The 25,885-nt window shown below is 38.5% G+C and overlaps 1 protein-coding gene across 3 annotated transcripts in view; it reads right to left on the minus strand.

The window, feature by feature from the left end:
- Nucleotides 1–3,392: 3,392 nt before the first annotated feature.
- IL31RA (interleukin 31 receptor A) overlaps nt 3,393–25,885 on the minus strand; it is a gene marked incomplete at its 5' end in the record, with an annotated part of 42,088 nt that continues 19,595 nt past the window's right edge. For all 3 annotated transcript variants that reach the window (XM_082075844.1, XM_082075843.1, XM_082075842.1), the window contains 11 exons: nt 3,393–7,021; nt 7,825–7,903; nt 10,142–10,235; nt 11,393–11,533; nt 13,609–13,755; nt 15,052–15,153; nt 17,551–17,733; nt 19,143–19,359; nt 19,907–19,989; nt 20,596–20,761; nt 25,143–25,294. In XM_082075844.1, coding sequence (XP_081931970.1) covers nt 6,422–7,021; nt 7,825–7,903; nt 10,142–10,235; nt 11,393–11,533; nt 13,609–13,755; nt 15,052–15,153; nt 17,551–17,733; nt 19,143–19,359; nt 19,907–19,989; nt 20,596–20,761; nt 25,143–25,294 — 1,964 coding nt within the window. In that variant the 3' untranslated portion in view covers nt 3,393–6,421. The remainder of the gene's footprint in view (nt 7,022–7,824; nt 7,904–10,141; nt 10,236–11,392; nt 11,534–13,608; nt 13,756–15,051; nt 15,154–17,550; nt 17,734–19,142; nt 19,360–19,906; nt 19,990–20,595; nt 20,762–25,142; nt 25,295–25,885) is intronic.

A 25,885-nucleotide genomic window follows, 5' to 3' on the forward strand; every position in this document is an offset into this window, starting at 1 on the left:
AAAAACACTGGTTTGTGTGACCATTGAGATTTAGAATTGTATTCCTTGTTACATAAACAACTTTCCCAAATGTTGTGCTGCTGACTCTTCAATATTTTGTATTTTGACATCTAGGTCAGCAAAGTTAAAACATTTCAGCCTAACACCTGAAACCCTGCACACAAAGTCCTCTTACTCAAACTCACCAGGGGAGATTTCAAAATTAAAATCTGATATTTCTTTGAAATAGAGCTTCAGAGTTGATTCATTATCTTTTCTTGTAATATTTCTAATTTCTGACAATGCAAGGCCAAAGGATTTGGTATCATTCAGCCACAAAAACTACCAGCTGAAAGCTTGTTTTCATGACCACCTCACATTGCTGCACCACAGCCGGTCTGAGGCAGCACATATCATGATTTCTGGCATTTGTTCCACCCAGCCTTTCTGTGTCATTTTGAAACGTATGAATCAAGCTTCTTGATCATCCAGACGGCTTAAATGCTGGTTTGAACTGGACTGCAAAAGGAAGGAGCCAGCCATCTCCTCACACACAAAACTCTCATGTGAAGGCAATGTATACACTGAAACAGGAGGGTCAATCTAAAAGCATAGCAACAAAAAACAGTAAAACTGTAGATTAGGATTTCTGTTCACGTGCCAGGATCTCCTACACTCTTATGCTAGACTCCATGCTTAAAATAAAACAGAAGATCCCAGCAGTGAAGGAGCTTGAAATCTGATCTATGCTGATGAATGACACTGCGCAGCAATATAAATTAAATAGAAATCTTCCTTTTCTGCAGGTATTACTGCACAACCACTAGATCAGTTATGATTCTCAAATACCTCCAGGGATGGTGGCTCAACCACTCACCTGGGCAGTCTGTTCCAGTGCTTCACAGCCCTCCCCGTGACAACTCTTTTCCTAATACCCAATCTAAACCTCCCCTGGCACAACTTGAGGCCATTTCCTTTTGTCCTGTCACTTGTTACCTGGGAGAAGAGACCAACACCCTCCATGCTACAACCTCCTTTCAGGTAGTTGTAGACAGTGATAAGTTCTCCCCTCAGCCTCCTTTTCTCCAGGCTGAACAGTCCCAGTTCCCTTAAACCGCTCCTCATCAGACTTGTGCTCCAGACGCCTCACCAGCTTTGTCACCCTCCTCTGCACTCTCTCCAGCACCTCAATGTTCTTTTTATGATGAGGGGCCCAAAACTGAATACAGGAGTCAAGGTGGGGACTCACCAGCACTGAGTACAGTGGTACCATCACTTCTCTAGTTCTGCTGGCCACACTATGCCTTATACAAGCCAGGATGCTGTTGGCTGTTTTGGCCACCTGTGCACACTCCTGTTCAGCTGCTGTCAATCAACGTCCCGAGATCCCTCTCTGCCAGGCAGCTTTCCAGCTGCTCTTCCCCGAGCCTGTAGCGCTGCCTGGGGTTGTTGTGGCCCAAGTTCAAGACCCGGAGCTTGGCTTTGTTGAACCTCATACAATTGGCCTCAGCCGAATGATCCAGCTGGTCCAGACCCCTCTGTATGGCCTTCCTACCCTCCAACAGATCAACACTCCCACCCAACTTGGTGTCATCTGCAAACTCACTGAGGGTGCACTCAATCCCCTCATCCAGATCATTGATAAAGAGATTAAACAGAACTGGCCCCAATACTCAGCCCTAGAGAACACTACTCCTGACCAACCACCAACTGTTAATAGATTTGATTCCATTCACCACAACTCTTTGGGCCTGCCCATCTGGGCAGTTTTTTTTAACCAGGTCATGGGCAACAAGTTTCTTCAGGAGAATGCTGTAGGAAACAGTGTCAAAAGCTTTAATAAACTCCAGGTAGACAACATCCACAGGTTTTCCCTCATCCACTAAGCAGGTCACCTTGTCATAGAAGGAGATCAGGTTGGTCAAGCAAGACATGCTTTTCATAAACCCATGCTGACTGGGCCTGATCACTTGGTTGTCCTGTACATATCATGTGATGGCACTCAGGATGATCTGCTCCGTGACTTTCCCCATCACCAAGGTCAGACTGACAGGCCTATAGTTCCCTGGATCCTCCTTCCAACCCTGCTTGTATATGTGTGTCACATTTTCCAGCCTTCAGCCAACTGGGACCTCCCTGGTTAGTCAGGACTGCTGATTAATGATGGGAAGTGTCTCAGTGAGCACCTCTACCAGCTCCCTCAGAACCCTTGGGTGGATCCCATCTTGCCCCATAGACTTGTGCATGTCCAAGTGGTGTAGAAAGTCACCGAACATTTCCCCTTGGATTCATTCTGTTCTCCGTCCTGGTATTCCAGATCAGGGGGCTGAGGACCCTGAGGACAACTGACTCAAAGAAGGCATTTAGTATGTCAGCCTTTTCCTCATCCTTTGCCACTGTGTTTTGCCTCACATCTAATACAGGGTAGAGACTCTCCTTAGTCCTCTTTTTGTTGCCAAAGTATTTATGGAAACACCTTTGCCTTTTATGGCAGTAGTTAGATTAAGTTCATATTGGGCTTTGGGCCTTCTAATTTTCTCCCTGAGTAACCTCATGAAATTCTTGTAGTCCTGAGTTCCTGACCTTTCTTCCAAAGGTCATCAACTCTTTTTTTTTCCCAAGCTCCAGCTGAAGCTCTCTGTTCAGCCAGGCTGGTCTTCCTCACCAGCTCATCTTTCAGCACATGGGGACAGCCTGCTCCTGCACCTTTAAGATTTTCTTCTTGAAGAATATCCAGTCTTCCTGGATGCCCTTACCCATCTTGCAGTGCTAAATCTCAAAGCAACAGAAAAACACAAATCCTACAGCACCACTGTGCAAAACTGGGAGAAAGTAATTGTATGAGGACTGTTGAAATGATTGAATGAAAGATGATATGAAACCATTTGCTATACAAGCTGTAAGACCCCCACACACACTCTCTGCTCAGATTAGGGCTCTGCTGCATGCAAATATTTACCTCCACTACATGAGATACTAAAATTGGACTAGCGATGCAACTCTTCTGAGCAAGTTCTCACTCGTGAACAGAAGTTGAAATATCTATCTTGAGAAGTCATCAACTATCTCAAAGAGAGAGACCTATCTATAATAACCTTTCAGGAATAAGAGAACATGTTATCTATAAAGGAATACATGTTGTGGCAAGACAAACACTAAATAGCACCAGCTAGGTCAGATGCCTCACCAGTCCATCTACGGCAGCTCTTCATCAGCCATCACATCATCTCTGGAGGAGCGTGGGCTGAACAGGTGAGTGCAAACTGGAGGAAGAAAGCTTCCTTCTCCTCACTGCATTAACCACTAACATACTTTTTTTCTCATTTGAGCAACTGAAAATGGCATGAAAAACATGGAAATACCATAGGTTATGTAGCATGGAAAATTTTTCTATAATAGGTTAGTCTGTTATATCGAAGAGTTTGTGGGATTCCAGTTCAAATAATTCAAAATTCTGAGGAGTTCAGGGTAAACTCAGGTAACGAAAGACTGAATGTTTAATTTAGCTAGAAAAAAATGCTAAGTGAAAAACATGCCCTATTAATAATTTGCAGAGCATAAAGATATTATTTGTATGATATACAGAAGAATGACAAAGGCGAAGATGCATCAATATCTTCTTGAAATTATGCCAGAAGCTGGTCTCTGTTAACATTGCAAAGACTCATATGCCTGAGACATTAATTTTCTGCATTTAAAGAGGGGTAGAAATCGACATTTTTCAAATCAGTCATGGTGAAATGAAATCTAGGAAAACCACTCTTTAGAAATAATGACATCAGGTGTTCTATTTTTAAAAAAGTACCAAAGGTTAAAGTATTGTAACATCCAACCTGCCATTGCCACTTGACATTATAGATGTGGAATAACTGCCCAAATACCTAATCTATTTGTGGATCCTTCTCAGAATAGGATCATATTTCTAAATGAATATGAAAATCTAAAATGTCTAAATGGTGTATTTAATATAAATTGACAAAAAGTTTTCCATGTGCTCTCAGCTTTATTTTTTACTGTTTCACAGCATTAGTTTGAAAGACAGATTGTAAAAGGTCTGAAAGAGTACAACTCTGAATGCAGAACAAACCAAATCCATAAAGCTGGCATTCCAAAGCACGGGCAAAAGGTAGCTCTAATTTCTGAGATGTACTGAGCCCACTTATTGCCTTACGCTTTTTCGGACAAAATAATGGACAAGGAAATCACAAGTGAGGAGAGAAAAGCAGAGTGGCGATAGAGAAATAATATGGGATGGAAAAGCATATTATTACTTGGCCTCCAGAAGCTAAGTGACTTTATGGGCAAACCCTATTCAAACCACCCAGTGGAAAACCTCCCCTTTCTAATGAGCCCTTAAAGGCTGCATTATTTTTTATTTTACCTGACTCAATCATGCAACTCAGAGTACCCAGCTTTCACATGGTTACCCAACAATTCCTAGACAGACCTCAAAATATCTCCATTTATTTTTAAATCTCATTATATTAAAACAAACAATGAAATTTAAGGGGAAAAAACTGCTGTGACCAAGTCAGTAACTTCAGAACCCAAGGAAAGGACAATGTAGCTGTGAATGAGAAGTACAGAAGTAAGTGAAGCAGCAGGAGCACTGACCCAACCAAAGCTGTGCCCCATGCTCATGTCAGAGAATGACCTAGATCTAAGTAAGCAAAGGCTTTTAAGAACAAACCATACATACATTTTGGCTTATAGCATCGTGGTTGGGAAAATGATCCAACAAACTGGGTTGGAGGGGGTTGGAAATCAGTGTTGCCCTACAAGGAACATTTGCAGAAATTGTTCTCTCATCTTTTTTTGGGAAAAAAAACAGACATTGCTATCAGTAAAAGCAGCTTCCAAACTACAGATGAAATGCCTAAATGCTAACTTTACCCTGTCTTCTCCAACAAAACGCAAATAGTAGCCAATACATCCAGGGCAACACTCAGCCCCCTCATTCATGCTGGACAATGTGTTTTCCATTCTCCCACTCCTCCTCCTGCACAGAAAGGAAAGGCTTTCTTTTCCTACTCACATTTGCCTCTCCTTTTTATATCCCCATGACTCCTGTATATTCTTCACCTCTAAAGAAGTCTGTAGTCAGGCACAGACAAGACTGATGATGTCAAGCCTTTAAATACTGTTAAAATAATTTAAAGTCTTAAAATTACTATGTGTCACACACGTCATACTGAACACCCCCTTTTAAGACATTTTACTTAGAGCTGACTCTCCATCTCTGTGTCTTTTTTTTTTTTAACCTATCATTTCACAGAATAAGAATTTTGGTAAGAACTTTACAGTTATAGCCTCTTTTCTGCTGAAAAAAAAAAAAGTGTGATGGAGAGTTTCCTGCTTAATTGCTGTTGTATAAAATGGAAACTACAAGTAGTTTTATGACTTAAAAAAATCATAAAACAAATGACAGAAGTTACAGCCTCTGTGTAGAAATCTGGAATCCTTAATCACTCGCCAGAGGACATCTGAGCATATTTTGTAGACTTAGTGTTTTTTCAATACCTCCCAGAAAAATAATTTCCTAAATATAAACTCAGTGCTTATTCCAACACAAGATGCTGTATTTAAATTTTTTAAGTTCAAAACATCAAAACCTCAAGTGAGAAACAGTTTTAAACTGGGAGGCAAAGGAACAAGAAAATAAGAAGGTATCCTGCAGTAAACAGAGTTTTCAAAAGCAACAAAAAGACAAAAGTAGCACAAAATGTAGAGGATTATTAAAAACAAAAGAGAAAGGAAGGAAACAACAAAGCCAGTGTACATCTACCTTTTCCACAATGTAGATAAGTCAATGTCATAAGCGTAACAAATATCCTTTCATTAAAGACAGAGAAACTATGACCCGAACCACGATTCAAGAGTCAGCATACAAAAAGACAATTACCGAAATCTACCAAGTTTTTGTGAAACAGGACAAACACTATACATAAAACCAGATATAAAACAATAGAGGGAAATAATAACAGGAAACTAGTTTTACTTCACGTAACTTAAGGAAGGACTTGGCTCTGTTCAGGTCAGTCCCCGGGGGGAGAGGACGGGAGGAAAAAAATAATAATTAAGAAAAATCATCAATCAGCTGCAAGAACTACTGGATGCTTCTGCAGTAAAGATCATTAAGAAATAAGAAAAACTAATAAGAAATAAGAAAAGCGATAATACTTCCTTTGCCTCACTACTGGTAACACCTATCTGGTAAAAACAAAACAAACAAGAAAAAAAATACAACACACCCCCCACACTGAAAGTGAACCCTGACAGGTATAAACACAGTGCAAAAAATTACTTCACAGCTGTTCAAAGGAAGGGAGTGTTTTCCATCCAAATTAACTGAGATTAGCCAGGTTAGGACCTAGAAATACATATGAGCAGCAGTGCCAAGATACATCTCACAACGGGACTTTACAAGGAAGGTTTTCTCACACTAATGAGCTGTGGCCGGCCTGAACATGTCCAGTGTTATATAGGATTGTCCTGCAACATTATTTTGAAGAGGAGGTGAGACAGCTGACTGGCTATTGGGTTCATTCTTTCTGTGTTCTGGCAAGTTCTCGGAAATAAGAAATTCCCTTGTTTTAACAGAATTTTTAAGGTATGGATTGAAGACCGCATTTTCACTGAAATCTTCCAGCTTTAAAACTTCTTCATTATAATTTTCTTCATTTTTAATTGAAGTCTGTTGGGATTCGCATACATCATCTCCCCGCATTTCTCTGGGTTGGATTGCCTTTGCTGGTATCAAAGCCAAATGCATTTGACTCCTGATATCTTGATCAGTAATTATATAGGACATGGACGGTGAAAAACATTTAGAAACTTCATTTTCTTCTTCATACAGTATCTTTTTCTCTCCAATAATCATACCTTTTGTATTAATATCAGTACATTTAGAAACACAGTTTTCACAATTCACTAGTAGTGATTTTTCATGATTTTCTTCAGAAAAAGGGTATTCCAAAACACTTAAGTCTTCAAAGTCCATGGTTTTAGCCTCAGATGTCACTCCCTTCCAAAATGGATTATTCTGTCAGTACAAAGAGATAAATTGGAAAGTTATATAGGGATAGATAATATATTATGTTATTTTTTAATACATAAAATATCATCATTTGAGCTCTGCTTGACTTAATATTTAAAGTGTACTAATAAAGAATTCATGTGCATTTCAGCTAGGATGCAGTTATAAGTGAATGAGTAGTAAAAGTGGCAATATTACTCTGTCCATTTGTTAGGCACTTTCATATTAGGTTTTCTGTGCTCAACAAAAGCAAGAGTTTGAATCAAGCTCAGATTCTTTTCACCTTTTCCACTCTATCCTACCATTTTTCAGACAAAAGTTTAAATCACATTCTCCACAGATTATACTTTTTATGTAAACCTGAACAACTCCACTTCAATTAAAAAAAAAATAATAAGGAATAAATATCCAACAATTAAAAAGACAGAAATGTTAGTAAAATAATATACCACGTTTTACTAAATGTTGCACTGCATTTTTTGTGGAGAAGTGAGGAGATACCTTGATGTGGAAATCTGACTCAGCAGACTCAACGGGAAGTTTAATCAACCTTATTTAATAAACCATGACCACCAATCACTCTATAACTTCAAACCAGTATTTCTCATTGTCATATAAGAATTAAATCAACATATTTTATAAATATGCGTATTTCCTATTATTTTGAAATGCAATGATGAGCATTTGTAGCACTTGAATAGAAGGAATGAAACGCAATAGCTTTTTTTTACTTAGTCATAAAATGACCTCCAGAGAAGGACTTCTCTCCATTTGATCCCTTCTTTAATACATAAAACAGCAATTATTACCACAGATACATGAAGAGGCCACTCCACTGCAATGCTCCCTGCAGGATTTGGTATATCAGGCCAGCATACCTTTTTAAACCTGTCATTGAGAAGGGAATTTTAGTGACATGATGGAAGAAATAGGTTATTAAAAATAAAATTAACACATTTCCAGAAAGCCCAAGTACTGCTAAAATATCAACCTTTCACAAAGTATTTCCTGTAATAACACCATCTTTTTCATTAAAATTGCTTTCTCATACATTAATTTTTATTATAAAATATCTCAACAAGTAAAAATATTGTGTTACAGAGACATTGGAGAAAAATTACTAATGCACAAAAGCCAGTGAAAAGCCACCCCAGGTAAACTTTGCTCTAGGAAAGTGTCCCTTGCACTACACCACACTAGAGCTATGATGAGTTGTCACATCAGCAGCAGATAAATGATGCTGACACTGTAGCTTGTAACTGACCAATGGCGGAGTAAACAGGAAACAAATTAATCACTCTTGTTGATATCGCAAGCAAAAAAAAACCCAAGCCATAGCTTGACTTTTCACAGTGCAATTTGATTTACACAACAATATAAACACTCAACTACATCTCAAAGTATTCTCCAGAATCAAAACATAGTTTCTTAAAATTGTAAAAGTTCAGAATACACAACATAGGTGAAGATTTAAGAGCTGTAGATTATACTTACTATTTCAGCCATACTTATTCCCTGATGCTTCGTATGACAGCAACCTTGGTTCTAATAGCTTTGAACACCCCAAAATACTTAAGATTTTTAACCTTCTCATTAACCTTCAGCCAAACAAGCCAGTCACTTTTCATGCCAAAGAAAATCACATTTCATAACCCTAAAAATTTCTCACAGTCATCTTTGGGATGTTATATCATACCATCCCTATGCTCTGAGAAGGCAATTTAAGATCTGGCAGGGGGCATCATGATAATCACAGAATCACAGAATGTTAGGGATTGGAAGGGACCTCGAAAGATCACCTAGTCCAATCTCCCTGCTGGAGCAGGAACACCTAGATGAGGTTACACAGGAATGTGTCAAGGCAGGTTTTGAATGTCTCCAGAGTAGGAGACTCCACAACCTCTCTGGGCAGCCTGTTCCAGTGCTCTGTCACACTCACCATGAAGAAGTTTCTTCTCAATTTTAATTAGAACCTCTTGTGTTCCAGTTTGAACCCATTACCCCTTGTCCTACCTTTGGTTGTCACCGAGAAGAGCCTGGCTCCATCCTCATGACCCTCACCCTTTATATATTTGTAAACATTAATAAGGTCACCCCTCAGTCTCCTCTTCTCCAAGCTAAAGAGACCCAGCTCCCTCAGCCTTTCCTCATAAGGGAGATGCTCCACTCCCTTAATCATCCTTGTTGCCCTGTGCTGGAATCTCTCCAGCAGTTCCCTGTCCTTCTTGAACTGAGGGACCCAGAACTGCACACAATATTCCAGGTGTGGTCTCACCAGGGTAGAGTACAGGGGGAGGAGAACCTCTCTGGACCTGCTAACCACCCCCCTCCTATTACACCCCAGGACGCCATTGGCCTTCCTGACCACAAGGGCACAGTGCTGGCTCATGGTCATCCTGCTGTCCACCAGGACTCCCAGGTCCCTTTCCCCTACACTGCTCTCTAATAGGTCATTTCCCAACTTATACTGGAACCGGGGGTTGTTCCTGCCCAGATGCAGGACTCTACACTTTCCCTTGTAGAGTGATAGCAGATTAAAGGGTTATGAATCATATATGGATATGGATCCATAATCATGGATTGGGCATCCAAGTACCTTCATGTGATGTAATTTTTAGTTTCTTCATGTCTTCTTTGCAACTCAAGGGAAGTGTTACAAAATAACAAAATATTGATGTAGCTAAGATAAGCAATAGGGGTTATGTGAAATGTGTTCTAGTGGTGTTTATTAAGAGTGCCTGGGAAATTTGGGGGGGGTGGTAATTAACTTTCCAGTAACTGGCTTGAAGTATGCTCCCCTCACTTGGCTGACCACAGAAGTGCAAATGGCATGCAGCATTTTCCATAAACTGATATAGGCAATATGTAAAACTCTTTCCCCTATTTCTTCTGCAGTGATTTACTGCATTTTGTAAAATTAATACTTATTTTTGAACTACAGTACATTAACTGCATTTACATTATAACATGTACGCTTAGTTATTTGTTACTCCAGTGGCTTTTTTTCTTAATTTGACATTGGTTTGCAACCCAACAAAAGCACTTATAACATACATAAAAATTTGCCTTTTACAAGTTAAAATTAACTGATTGTGTTCAGTTTTAGAAGGCAAAAAATGTACTCACGCTTGCTTTTTCAAAATGCATGTTATCCAAAGGCCTAACAGAAAGAACATGCTTAATCCAATGGGTAGGGCAATGAAAATAATATCTTCTTTATCTTTAGAGGTAGGAAAAAAGAAAAACACAGATGTTTATAATTTCTTCATGTATCCCTTGAAGAGAGCTAATTTTCAACATCCAAGTCACTTAATTAGCACAATTCTAAAGACCTCTGTCAAAACTAGCCAAAATTATTCAAAATACTGTATGGTACTCATTGTACGATGTGTCAAAAGATGAATCCAAGAAGTCACAGTTATGGAGCCAGAAAAGCAGCTCTTAATGAGACTTCTCAGGATATCTCAGGAACAGATATAGTGCATTTAAAAATTTCATTTATTTAACAGAATCACACAATAATTCAGGTTAAAGAAGGCATCTGTAGGTCACCTTGACCAACACTGAAATAAGAATCAGGTTGCTTAGGGTCACACCAAGCCAACCTTTGAAAGTCATCTAGGATAAAGAATCTACCACCTCTCTGGGCACTTGTTGCTTTGAATTCACCAAAAACTGTCAGATAGTGCCACTTCTACCTGCTAACTACAAAATAAATAGTAAACTCAATGCAGGATATAGGTTTTAAATACACAAAATACAAAGTTACTCTGACTGAAACAGCACACAGCTTTCTGAGCTAGTCTCCAAGCATCTACCAGAGGTAGATGTTGGCAGCAAGGGAGATCAAACCTCAGCATGGTTTAAACTTGCATTTGAGTAGCAAACTAGCAGATGAATTTACAGGCAAAAAATAAACCACGTTAGAGTCCCATGACAAGTTTAAGAATATTTCCACACACACACACAGACCACAACCTGTGCACTGATTTATTAGCTAAGCTTACATAGCAGAAGAGAAGCAACGCAATGCATGGCTATTCTAAATACAGCATCTCAGATGGAAATGTTTGCTTTTTAATAAACTGTTAGGCACTCCATCCCATAACTGATAGCATACAAACTGTTGCTTCCACAAACATCCATAGTATTCCACAGCTTTATTGACAGCAAAATAAAGATTTTGGGTTTGACTTCTAAGTTTGGTGATTTAGTCTGTGGGAGGATCAGTGAAACTGCATCAAATTCAGCTACTCTTGATAATTCTCTCCTTGTTCTACTTAACATTAATGAAAAAGCCTAAAGAAAAATGTCCTGTATTTATGACTCCCAAGCCTGTTTTTAAAATAGTAATAACTAACCTGGAATTTTACTTACTGAATTTCAAAGTCTTGAAAGTTTTTGGCTCTCCACTGGTTCCACCAGCTTCATTGCTTGCCATGATATAGACAGTGTATTGTGTATTAGCCTGTAAGGACTTCAGTCTGTATTGCAGAACATCAGAGTTCACCGTTTCATCTTTTTAGGAGATTTATGCCAATAAACGAACAAACAAACAAAAAGTGTTGTATCAGGGAACTATACCCTTATTTAGCATCTTTTACAATGATAGAAGACAAAGTATTTTATTAAAACATGAAATACAAAGAGACTTTATCAGTCCTTTGAGCAAGAAAACTTGAATCAATGTTTATCAATGTTACTTAAAAGTTTAGAGCAAAAAAATAAACCTGTCTGTATTTATTTTTAAAAACATAAACACTTTTTTTTGCTAATATTAAAGACAGAGAAAATACGATCTCCTGTAGTATATTTTATCATGGAAAACAGTGCTTTGAGAACTTTATTTCCTGGAACCTATGTTCAGAAATTAAGAACTTAACATGGATGGCTCAGAAATTAAGAACAAAGTTTCTGCAGCTTGTGAAATTTAACTGTATTTCTAGTACATGCAGTTAGACATTGATTCCAAAAATTCCAAAAGGATGCAATCTATCAGCACTGGGATATCACCCCAATAAAGTCAGAGGAACGCCAAAGTTAACAGGAATTTTTTTCCACGTTTCAAAATGTTTTTCTGGATAGAACTCAATGTTTCCAATACCTTCTCCATTATTGGAAGTAGTATGACCTGCTCCACTTTTAAGTCGTTTTAAGCAGGGCACGTAGCAGAACATTCTATGTCCACAAACAGTATTAAAAGCATCTTTGACTTTATGGACCAAAAAATGTTTTAGTGACTTTAATTTCGTAATATAAAGCCAGCTTATGTCATCATTTCAGCTCAGTCAAGAAACACTCAGGAAATACATATCCTGTGATGTGCCATGATTTTAAACAAACTGAGTTGCTCTTCAATCAAGGAGGGGAAAGTGACATTCTAGAGTTAAAAGGCCATCAGTGAAGTCAGCTTGGCACAAACTCCGTGTTCTGTTCTTATCAAAAAGATGTGACATCAGACAATCATCAAAAAACATCAGCACAGCAGGGATTTGCCATTTAAATTTAAGTCCATATTTAAAACTAACTTCCTAAAGTAATTAATCTGAACCCCTAAAATGGGCACAGTCTGCTTTACATTGGAAGTAATAGGGAGATATGTGGCGCTGTAACATGAGGCTGCATGTCTTGAGGATGACCCCAAACAAAGCAGTCAGCATTAAATTACTCAGAAACCAGCAAAGCAGGAAAAATTGCATGTAGGTGATCAAAACACTTCTCATTAGAGATTCTGCTGAGATTCAGGCTAGAGAAGTTCTGCACAGATAGAATTCTACTGTCACCTTGTATGGCCACTACTCCTGAGGCAGGACATTAAAAATATGCTCAGAAAGTTCTGCTATCAGACTCCAGAGCAGAGAAGTAATACCAAGCACAGAAAATGAAGCACATTTAAAGAAATTAATCTAAAAACTATGTCCAAAGAAAGTATGGCTTGGCAGCTTATTTTGGCTTCTTGGCTACCATTTGCTATTTTGCTTTTATTATAAAACTGACTGTAAAAAACATTTTTACCAGAAAATCTCCACCATACTGTTCCAGAAGCTGAGGGCTTGAGAAAGGTATCCCTCCAAGCACACCCATGGAATTTATAAATTCACTGAACCCTCACAAGGTTCAAGTTCATGAAACTGCACAGGATCTATGACTCTCCAATATATTTTAGCCCTGCTTTACCTCCCCTACTTCTGTCATTACTTTTTCCAAGACGGAAGGAGATTAGTACGTATGTAACAGGGGAAAAGATAGAGTATCTGGAAAATAATATACACTAATTTGGCATAAACCTGGAAATTTCAGGTTTTCTACTGTTAATGGAGAACAATTTGCAAAGAGCCTCTCATATATGAGTTTCCATCCTGATATGGAAAGGAAAGAGGAATGATGGTGCTGCCATGCACTGACTAAATTTGTCACCCGGAGATCCATCAGATTTGCATCTGAGAAGCAGAAAGCATGATGCAGTCAACAGTCATGGCTGTACTACCATGACATACAACAACAAAGTGTGCTAACAACTACAAAAATAACTAACTTCAGACAGCAGATTGTCATGACCCTGTTGAAAGTGTTGATGTTTAATGTATACTTACTCAATTCTTTTCCATCTTCAGGTTTATAAAATATTGTATAGTTACTGATAAATCCATTTCTTTTATCCTTTGAAATCTCCTTCCATTTTATTATAACTTCATTTTTCCCTGGAATGCCTGTGTCAGCCACAGGTCCTTCTGATGGCTCTACACAAAATCATTACAAGAGAGAAAAAGTAGTAAAAGAGTTTAAGCACCACACTGTTGTCCATCTGTGTCACTTCACACATACCAGTATCAAATGTACAAGTTAATATGTCATCCTAGTGCTCTGACATAGCCCTTAACTTTTTCTCACCCTCTTTACTGTGCAATTTCTTCTGATAACACTTCCACTTATCTATTCTGGCATTTGCATAGTTCTCAGTGTTACTGCATCTGAATATCCCAAGATCATTAACATGCTCTGTTCTCACAACCTCAGAGAGAGATCAAGAGGTAAAACGTCCTTATGCACTCATGGGTGAACTCAGGTGCAAGGTCGCTGTGTTTGTAGGACACGTCTGCCTGAGCTGAGATTCACCCGGGCTGCCCAGCACCCCCCAGTCTTTGCCCATTACATTGGATAAAATCTTTCTGTTCACGTAACACAACCTCATGTGCATTGCTCGTAATTTTGAAACGAGTTCTCTGCACTTCAGTTTTAAAACAGGTATCTTCCTTCCCATTCTCTCACAACCTTTAGTACTCTCACACCTCCCTATAAACAGGAAAGAACTTGAAATAAAGTTCTAACTGCGTTAGTGTCTTAGTAAGTATTAGTCAAACACATAATACTCCATTGCCCCCTAGTAGTTATTAATGCTGTTTAGTAGTGCATTGTACTGTGTGTGTGCACACATACACAGACCTACATATGCACTTACAAATAGACATTTTCACCTGAAATCTTAAAACTACCAGTAAACTACATTTTACACAAAACACTAATTCATCCACCATTTCCACTCACTTTTACAAATATAATGACTTCTTACCATTTTTTCATGTGCAGGACTGCAAATATTTTGTTACGTTATAAAATCTTACAAAAAAGCAAGCTTTTCAAACCACTTGTTTTATTCTCATATACTATGACTGATAAATGCAGTCAAGTATTAAAATAAAATCTAATTATATATCTAAATGAGCTGTAACATTTAAAAGCCAGTTTAAAAAACTGTTTCATATTTGTAGCTATAGTCTTTCCAAGTGCTTTGTATACAGTATGTAAATTGTAGAACAAATGAGTGCATTCAAGCACCAGTGTACCTGTATCACAAGACAGTTTTCTTCACTGAATGATTCAGTAGCTGGTCTATGAACAGAAATCAGGAAACCTGACTCCTGTTTTTTTCCACATCTACATCTCTCCTTCAGTAATGCCAGGCAATTGCTCAAAGATAATACACCCTGAGAGACAGACTACAGCACACCTTTCACAACATTGTTTAAAATACGTACTTTTTTCTTGAACATAGGTTTGTATTGAATATGGAGCTGCTACTTTATTTCCATAGAGAGGATACACGGAGATGTTATAGCATATAAATGGTTTAAAGTTTTCTGTAAAGGAAAAAAAAAATAATATTTACTTACAGTTATCTTTGTGAGATTAACACAATGAAAGCAGAATAAATTACAGTACAGTTCTGAATACACGGTTACAGACCTCTATTTTTTTCAACTTTTTAGCAAGCACAAAGTATATTTATTGCTTTGAGTACTCATTACTGCCCTTAACACAATTAATTTTATTTAGTAGTGTTCACAAGAGCACTTGGTTTCTGACTCAGTTTTCAATGGAAATACTTTGAATGGCTAATTATACTTCAGCCTTATACAGCTTCTCTATATTCCTCTTGTAACAGTTTAAGGTTCTGGAGGAAGTTTTAATTTTCAAACAAAAAATTATACTTCTAGGAATATTTTTAATTTCACATATCTTTAGGTTTACTGCTCTGCATAAGGGAGTTGTTTCACACACCCAACAGCTTAAAAGGCTCAATGGAGCTCCAGCTACATTGATGTTCCAGTTGTGCCACCTGCAGATCTGCTTCTAAGCAGCGTGACTCAAAAGTACAATTGTACAAGTGAAATCTCTGCCACATAATTTTACATATTTCAAGGCATATTCTGGAAAGGAAGCTTTGGACTCTGAACAGTCCAGCAGCCAAGTAATTGACAGGGTTCACTCCCTACTTACAAGCAACTCTAATCAGCTGCAAGGTCACACACCTCTGGCTTCCCACCCCTGGATGAAACCAGTGCAAAGGGTTTCCTAGACTACTCCTCCTCAAGCTCTGCAGCTCGTTTGGCAAGAATAATGGCTATCAGTAGATCCCTGCATTATAACAGCACTCCGCTGCTTTTTCAGTCCCTTACACCTATTGCAACCCAGGAAAAGTTACGATGGCCCACATGTCATCCTTAAAATAATTCCACAAAATAATGGCAGAATCAGGCCTGAATAACAGTAAATCTGAATTTGCCTTAACATTTCTAATGTGACTTGTGCTTATGGAAACAAAGATCTCAAAGTAAAGTTGAGGATTAAAATTGTCTGGTTTGTGTTTTGTGTTTTTGTGTTTTGGATAGTTTTTGTTTTGGTTTGGGGTGGGGGTTTTTTTAGTTTTTTGTTTGTTTTTGATTTTGTTTGCTGTGTTTTGGTTTTGTTTGTTTGTAGTATGTTGAGAACAGCTTTTAATTTCATTTATTCACCATGGTAAATTGCTGAAATAGTGGAATTTTCAGCTTACAACTCAAGACTCCCAAACTCAGTTTAATGTGTAATAAACCACTCTTGAATTTTACTTCAAGTGTATTTTTGTTTACGTTGTTTTACTGTGGCATAGAAACAGTATTTAAATCACTTGTCTGAGCTAGTAAGACAAATTTCATGGACAAGCTAGCTATATTCATTATTAATGAACTGAGTGTTCTTTTTCACATTAGAAAATGCAGGGCTTGTTTTCTGAAAACTCCGGAAATTCTTTTTCCTTTATGTAGGATTCAGAAAGATCCTTATATGAACAAGACCCATTTTCAAATTTGATAAAATTACTATCACTAATGAAGAACCAAAGAACTAACAATCCAAAATTCACTAATTACATATATTATACTAAACTTTCTCATCATTATTCTTGTGTTTGTAAAAGAAAATCCAAATGTGTAAAAGTAAGTTCATTTCAGTAGCTAAAGGTAATATGGATGGTATATTCACATCAATATCTATATTCAGTTTTGCCTCTGCATGTATCTCTTGAACTCTGCACGTTGTGTTGTTTTTCATCCAAACTACATACACATGGTTAAAACATTACTACTCAGACAGATTATCTTTTTTTAAAAAGTCAGCTGATAAAACAAAGAAGTGAACAGATCCCCACCTATTTGTCAGTCATGAGGCCACTGAAACCTCTTAGAAATGCTTTAGGTCATAATACAATTGTGATATTTAACACGCCAGATTGAAGAATCACTCACTCCACTTGCTTATTTTGAAGTAGAATTCTCCCTCAAATCTTCTTTCAGGTTTCTTGCTCTCCCTCTAACACATGTGAGGGAATGTGATCTTTTCCCGTTTTCAAACTCATCTTTTCAGTTCTAGATTTCTCTGCTAAAACAGTGTACATCCCTCATTGGCCTCCATACTGGAAGATTCATGGCATAAGATCAAGCCACAGAAGTGCTTAAACATGAAACCTGTAGCCTAGTATTATATGAGAGCAAACACCATCTTGCATGTTGTGTGAATATTTGAGAGAGTTAAAATTACTGCGAAATTACATGCAAAGATCTCAGTAAAACATGTAATAATACTGTTATTTCTCAAAATGGTCTGAAGGAAGCTGGATGAATTCATCCATGATTGTTCTTTCAGGTTTACCTATAAATAAATACACATACATATATATATGTGTGTACAGTGTTACAGCTGTAACTGATAAATGAACATACTTTTGCTAGTTTTCCAGCTTGTAGAATTTGATATATATTGCCACGATCTACCAAAAGGATCTGTCTCCAGTTCCTGATACCACTCAACTACATATTCAGTTACTTCTGGTTTGGAGGTTATCCATTCCACAACCACTTCTTCATTTGTTGTAAAGGTCCTCACTGCTTCAATCATCTGAAAAGCTAAAAATTTAACAGAAAATGTCAGCAATCCTATCTTCATAAAAACTGCAGGAAAAAAAGCCCGACACAACCAACCAACAAAAAAACACAATTCAACTATGGCAAGCTGAGGTTGCTTTTTTAGAAGAATACAGGACCTAGTCAAGGTTAAAAAAAAAAGGTTAAAAACATACTTTATACCTATGTTCACATGCATGTACTCAAAATACTGTAAAATGAAGCATATAAGAATGAAAATGAAAATGGGCAATTGAGGATTGAGGAGACTATATTTAACAGGATTTACATATACAGAATCTGAGACTAGTCTCTCTTTTTGGATCTGAATTTTACAGTCTGTGAAATGTAACAAACCATTTTGCTACCAGTGTTACAGGTCATGCAGATAAGCAAGTATTGATTGACGTCACAAAGGCAATATGAAAACAGTAAATCAAGACAGCAAGGTAATGAATGACAGGGAAGCCAAACTGAACCATCAACCTGCAGAACAAAGGTAATGGAAGTCTGAGTGAAAACCCAACCTAGCAAAGCAGAGGGGAAAAAAGACCTGGTGAAGCAGAGGCAAAAGAAACGTATGTAACGGGGCGGGGGGGAGGAGAAGGCATTTCACAGCATGGAAAAATCAGAAAAACATTTACTGTGGGATACAGAAGTGGATAGAGAGGTAGTCATCAACCTCCAGGACAAGATGACTTCATGTCTAAATAACCAGTTTTCTGAGTAGACTGGAATTTGATTGAGCAACTCCAGAGGGACACTTGTACTTATTTCATGAACAACTGATGTAGGAGAAGTGATTCAAGCGTGTCAAATGCAACCTCTATCCAGACCATGGGTAGGCAGCAAGATGTTGCAATACAAGGCTCACAGATGTATCAGAATTAAACGTAAGAACCAAAGAACATAACTGTTGTGCTCGAGTGGAACAGTTTCCTAAGTCTGGCAGTGCGTGGGATGGGGTACTTTGGGAATGCATATGAAATGAAGACAAACAGAGTGTTTCACTCTCTGCTTCCACTGATACATATTTGAGATTTCTAATAAAAACATCTTTGAATGGTGTTGTTAAATGCACTGCAGTGATGACCTGTGGTAACAAGTTTTGCGACCTAGTACAGGGATAAGACAAAATTGAGTGGGACTCTATAAATTTATTTGGGAGGTCCAGGGCTATAAAAAACATAACCAAAAAATCTTCATAAAGTAATAAAACAGAAATTCTAATAAGACATCAGAAAGTTCTGATATCTTAACAACTGTATCTCAAAAGAAAAACTCCAACAACAGTCATCTATGACAAAGACATTAATTATGATAGCAAAGAATATTGTTCTAGTAAAAAGTAATGGACTTCACAACTTTGTACACAATACAGTTAAATACAACACAATACTGAGAAATCTTACTTTTTTCATCAGTGGATGGAATCCTCAAAATAGCTTCAGGAGAATTTCCAGCAGAGTTATAGGCAGTAATAGATATTATATATGCTTCTTCATTTAAAAGTAAACTGATTTTATTATCAGAAGAGTTGGTAGTAATTTTAAGTGCAACGTTATTTTCTGGAAAATACTGAATTTTGTAGCCTAGAATTCTCCCAGGAGGTGGAAAGCTGTTTAATGTCTATTAAAAAAAAAATATGAAGTAGTAAGTATTTCACAGTTATTTGTATAATCAAAAGTATAGACTGTATTAAAGAGTCCAGATCAAATTACAAAATGGTTATACTAAATTTAGAAACAAAAGGTACTTTCTTCAGTTCTACCTTCAGGACAGTCAGCTGCAACAATTTCATTGAAGGAAAGGTTAAAAAGTCAAATACTGAGATTTGAACCACAAAGAGCCTCTGGTCATCCTAATAGAAGATTAAACTGAATTTAAACACAGATTTGGTAAGCTGTATTATTTAAGCGCAGTTGTAAAGACTTTCAGTCAGATTTTCCAGTGATCTGAACACAATTAAACCCCTCCTTTCTGCACAGATTACAAAACTCTATTCATCTACCATTCAGTAAACAAAAGCCTTTTCAATTCTTCTTTAGTTCAGTGGGTTGGTTTTTTTTTTTCAATGACAGAAAACCCCCCTGGCAGTTATATGTTCTAAATACTTCAACACAACATCAGCTCCAGGATACCAATATGATTAGCAGTTCACGAAAAGAGTACTTACCTTCCACATAAGATGTACAGATCTACTTCCATCTGAGTGTGAAGACTCAATTACCCTCCACAAATCCACTTTTTCTGAAGGAGCTATTTAAAGACAGAAAAATATCTTGAAATTTGTTGTTATATTAATAAGATAGTTTAATAAGATGAAAACAAACAAAAGGTCTAAAAAATACAGTCTAAGAGCAACTTACTAAAAAGAAGTTTTCCCTTGTGAAATTTTGTGCCTTTTTTACCTATTTAGTACAGATTTCCTCTTCCTATGTTTCCTTCTGCTTTTTTTTTTTTAAGTTCTAGAGAAGATTTTATTGTCATGTTTTATAACTGGCAATTTACCTTCTCTATTTAGAATTCATTTTATTGGACATACTTGCTACATTAATTTCTGCTACTATCCAACTTAACCATGTTCAGCCTCCATCTACAGTCTTCATTTTTCCTTTCTTCACTGTCTGTCTTCACCCATTTTTTTCTTTAGCCCTATGTTGTTCGTATCACCTTTCAAATCCTCCTTGCTCTTGTTTTTCAGTTCTCCCTCCTCTGTATTTAAATGAAATACTCATGTTCTGTTTAAGCAATAGAATTCTAAAACGAGTACATCAATAATATGCTGAAAATACAGTTTTCCATTATTAAATCCTAATGTCCCAAAGTACCACCAAAGAAAAACTTAGTAAATAGTTAGCCTACCTTTCTCTTCTGTGCTTGCCGTTTTGACTCTACTCCATTCACTCCAGAATATTGACACATCACTGATACACCGAATGGCAACTGAATATTCTGTGGAGTCCCACAGACCTGTGAGATTACATGATCCTGTTTTCTCTGCAGAATTCAGTAAGACAGTGACAAATTCCTGAAAGTAGATACATGGAGAAAAATTATTTGCTATGAAATTACATGCAGATTTATGACTTAGTTTTTAAAAAAAACACAAAGGATGCAGTTTTTGTGTTTCCCACCTCACTCCCCTGAAGCACAAAATTACTTGTTCTGCGTAGCATCTCCATTTTTCCTGTAAAAGTCCAGGGCCTGAAAAACGCGAGCCAAAGCCAGGTCTGCGGTGACCCACCTGTGTCTTGCCCCGTGTGGAGCTCACAGGCAGCTCCAGTGCAGGCTGCACAGGCTGCATGACCACAGTTCCCACTGCTGGGAAGCAACTGGGTATTGCTGAAGTCAGTGTCTTGGACACAGCTCTACCTCCCAGCAGAAGCATTCCTGGGGAAGCAGTGATCTCCTGCAGTTTGTGAGCCAGCTCACTACTTGTTTCTTTCCTTGTTTTGATTTTTTTAGTTACACGGTCTTGTAGCTCTTAGCCCTATCACAGTGTGGTTGTAGATTACCCCAAAGATTATCAGCCTATGATTAAAATAAAGAGACCAATGAAAATACAGAGAGTTCTGGTGCTAAGAGCAAATAGAGATGATGGAGCCTTTAAATGGTGAAGGAAGACAAGAATATGAGGAATAACCAATGCAATTTCTTCTTGGAAAAGTAATGACGTGACTAATTTTGTCATCTTAAAAGGAGCCCACTCACATCTCACTGATGGAAGTCAGAAAATAGATTGTTGTTCCAAAACAAAAGGTGGAACAAGACAGGAAAAGCAGGAACTGAAATTTATGTATCAGCTCACCTGGACTGACAACAGGAAGTAGAAGAAAACAACAGGAATCATAGAAAGATTTAAGTGTTTGTGTACAGAGGGACTGATATTAAGATGGGGACAGACATTTTAGCTGGGCCTGTTGCTATAGGTCAAGGCCTAATGGTTTTAAACTAAAAGAGGGGAGATGCAGGCTGGACATGAGGAAGAATCTTTTTACAATGAGGGTGGTGAAACACTGGCATAGGTTGCCCAGAGAGGTGTTAGATGCCCCATCCCTGGAGACATTCAAGGCCAGGCTGGACGGGGCTCTGAGCAACCTGATCTAGTTGAAGATGTCCCTGTTCATTGCAGGGGGATTGGACTAGATGAGCTTTGAAGGTCGGTCCCTTCCAACCCAAACTATTCTCTGAGTCTGTATAATCACTACGCCAACAATAATGTCATCTTCTCCAAATTTCAAGAATTAATGAATAATTAACGACTGTTCTCCCTCTCTCAAATTTCAGATGACTGAAACAGAAATATGCTAAAATAAATGTTAAAGCTAGCTAAATTCTAACAAGGTCAGCAAAGGTAAGTTTTGGAATAAGGAAGATTCCCTCTTGATGGCTAGAATGAAGTAATAATGCCACATAAGTTTACAACAACAGGGCCAAAAACCTGTGAAGAAGTTCTTGTCTTCTCCCAGTTGAACCTTCCAATGAAAAGTGAAAAAAACTAAAACAACGCAAAGCGCAGACACCCACTCCCTTTGAACACCATAATGGGAAGGCCACTGACAAACAACCTCTAATCTCTTTAAATTTTAGTCCATACTGATCTTAAGAGACTCATTGTCAACAACAGAAAACTCCTTCTATGAGAGTAAATTCAGTGATTTACAGAACACTGATAAGCAGTTTACAGCAAACTATTGAGATTGTTTTAGTAGGAAGGCTTAAAAGGTCGAGAAAATATCTGTCGTTTGCTCAAACTTTTTTTTTTTTTGGCATATATATGCTGACAGACAGAAAAACAGCTCCTATATATATAACTGATGGTTTGAGGCTTTGTTGGCCATTCCCATTGCATTGGCTAAGGGCAAACCTATGAATAATGACTAACATATTATAGGACTAAACTCACTGTATTTTTGTCTTTACTGATCATCGTTACTATTTTTCCTCTAGAATGTCTGTGGAAAAATGCAAGTAAGTTCTGAGGAAGGAAACAGATGTAGACCGTATTTGATAGTGAAAAAGTAGAAAAGTGATCCAAGGGGAAAAAGTGATCCCCAAGTGGGATGGGGTTGTAGCTGGGCTTGCACCAGTGGGGCAGCACTCCAAAACTGATGAAGACCAGGAGGTCTCCCATCTCCCTACAGTGAAATCGATGTGCTCAGCTCCCTCCCTGAAATGCCTGTACACCAATGCACGCAGCATGGGGAACAAGCAGGAGGAGTTAGAAACCTGTGTTCTGTCAGGAGATTATAATCTGGTGGCAATTATAGACACATGGTGGGACAGCTCACACAACTGGAATGTGGTCATGGATGGCTATGTCCTTCTCAGGAAAAACACGCCAGCAAGGCGAGGTGTTGGAGTTGTTGTTTACGTGAGAGAGCAACTACAATGTATTGAGTACTGGCCAGGGGTGGATGAGGAGCAAGTTGAGAGTCTGTGAGTGAGAATCAAGGGGCAGGCTGGCAAGGGTGATACTGTTGTGAGTGTCTATTACAGGCCACCAGATCAGGGCGAGGAAGCTGACAAGGCCTTCTACAGGCAGCTGAGAGCAGCCTCACAGTCACAGGCCCTGGTTGTCGTGGGGGACTTTATCTACCCTGATGTTTGCTGGAAGGACTACTCAGCCAGCCAGCCACAGTCCAGGAGGTTCCTCCAGTGCACTGACAATAACCTCCTGATGCAAATGGTGGAGGAGCCAACTAGGAGAGGAGCACTGCTGGATCTCATCCTCACTAACAAGAAGGGTCTGGTTGAAGCGGTAAAGGTCAAGGGCTGCCTTGGCTGCAGTGACCATGAAATGGTGGAATTAGGATCTCCTGTGGCAGGAACAGAATAGCAAGCAGAATCGCAACCCTGGGCTTCAGTAGGGCTGACTTTGGCCTTTTTCAGGCAATTGCTAGGGGAAAGCCCATGGGAAAGGGTACTTGAACATAAAGGGGCCCAAGACAGCTGGCTGGCATTCAGGGACTGCTTCTTCCAATCTCAACATCAGAGCATCCTGGCACATAGGAAGTCAAGGAAGGGAGCCAGGAGACCCGCGTGGTTAAACAGGGAACTGCTGGGTAAGCTCAAGTGGAAGAGGAGAGTTTACAGATCATGGAAGGAGGGGCTGATCCAGGCAGGTTTTGAATGTCTCCAGAGAAGGAGACTCCACAACCTCTCTCGGCAACTTGTTCCAGGGCCCTGTCAACCTCCAGGTAAAGAAGTTTCTCCTCATATTCAGACAGAGACTCCTGTGCTTCAGTTTGTGCCCACTGCCCCTCATCCTATTGTTGGGCGCCACTGAAATTAGTCTGGTCCCCTCTTCTTGACATCCACCTTTGAGATATTTATAGGCATTGGTAAGATCCCCTCTCAGCCTTCTCTTCTCCAGGTTGAACAGACCCAGCTCTCCCAGCATTTGAAAGGATCTCATATGCATGCAATCATCACAAGGACCAGCATCTTTAGTTCAAAGGGATAAACATCTTGAACGAGTCTTTTAAATAAATATTGGGTTTGTTTCTAACATTCTGCATGGACCTGAGCCATCCTGCCCACCAGATCATCCCAAGTATTATATCTTGGATCCAATAACTAATGTGTCATACCTGCAGTACAGATGCTTGCCTTGAGAATGCAAGGAGGATGCTAATTAGAAACAGCTTTTGTATAAGGAACTTTTTTAAAGCGCTGAGGGTTACTCTTAGTTACCCTGATGAACTCTTCTCTTCCAGAATTACAAATTTAACGTACAAAATAGTAAGGTCAAGGAACACATCTCAGTTTAATAAGCTTAAAACAAACAAACAAACAAAACCACAAGACAAGCAACCTGACCCATTCTTAGATTTGGAAGAGGAAAGAGTAAGACTGTGAACATAATCACTTCCATCCTGAGGAGCATTGGAATAGGCTATCTGAAGGAAGCAAATAACTAAATACTGTTTTTTCTACAACAGTTCCTTTTAAGTGGCAGAAACTCAGAAAAATAGCTTGCCTTATTTTCCATCTTGCAAAATTTCTACTTTAATTCACTTGAAAATTAATGTATCGTTAGTCCATCTTAATTTGGTTCACCTATTGTGTTTGGGAGTAAATGCTGTTTTCATGACCAGAATGTGAGAGGAAAATCAAATATTCTGACTGTGTAATCCATTAGCCTAAGGTCATACCTTAGCCTTTCTCAGAAATGTTTAGAAGTATGTTATGTACCAAAACAGACACTGACCTAAAGGAAGAGAACAATTAACCCTAGTCAACGAAACAACAATCTTAAGACTGTGTATACTTATGCTTCACTAAAATAACAAGGTTTTAACCACTATTTCCAACTACTTGTTGCCTTTTTTCTATTTAGCTTTTTATAACATTAAGAAATTAGTCACAAAGCAGCTAACATTCAGAAGTAAACTTATGTAGCTTACCGAAGAGTTTGAATACAAGTTTTTGTAGTGAACCTGGCAAGTTACATCTTGTGCAGGGATAATCTTCTCAGGCATTTTCCAGGTTAACGCAAGCAACTGCTTTATACCAGTGATTTTTTTTACTGAAAGTATTTCAGGAGGTTGAAATTTCTCTAGAATGGAGAAACAAATCATTAACAGGAGAAAGAGCTTCTATATATGTTTGGAATTGTTCTGTCTATGTGTGTTCAAAGAATGTTAACTATTATGCCAATAAGGTACATCCTAACAGAGTATTCACATGATGGCCAATTTTATAGGCGCAGCTCTACATATGGGAAGTTATCTGCAGGAGACAGTAACAGCAGGGAAAAGAAAGGAAGCTGGCTTGCCAAAGTGAAGTCCAAACTGCAGCTGAGGGAAGAATTCAGTTGAAAGGATTTGAGGGGGAGAGAAGTGTGAAGGAGACAATGGGGAAAGAATTGGCAAGCACTGGGGGTGCGGAAAGTCATGAGGAGCCACAGCAGGTCTGCACATGGGAGCAAAGGAGCCTCTGCCTGGAGTGCTGGTGGAGCAGTGCCACAGAAATACTCAGTTAAAAGGCTTGTTGATCAACTAGACCAAAATGAACAGAAGAAAATGCAGCAGAGCATGAAGAGAGGGGATGAGGGGAAAAGAAGAAGAAGGGGGGAAAAGAAGAAGAAGGGGGGAAAAGAAGAAGTATAGCTGGGCTTTTAACATTCTCAACCAGAAAGCAGAATAGC

Source organism: Streptopelia decaocto, assembly GCF_964273445.1.
Source record: "Streptopelia decaocto genome assembly, chromosome: Z".
NCBI classification, from domain to species: domain Eukaryota; kingdom Metazoa; phylum Chordata; class Aves; order Columbiformes; family Columbidae; genus Streptopelia; species Streptopelia decaocto.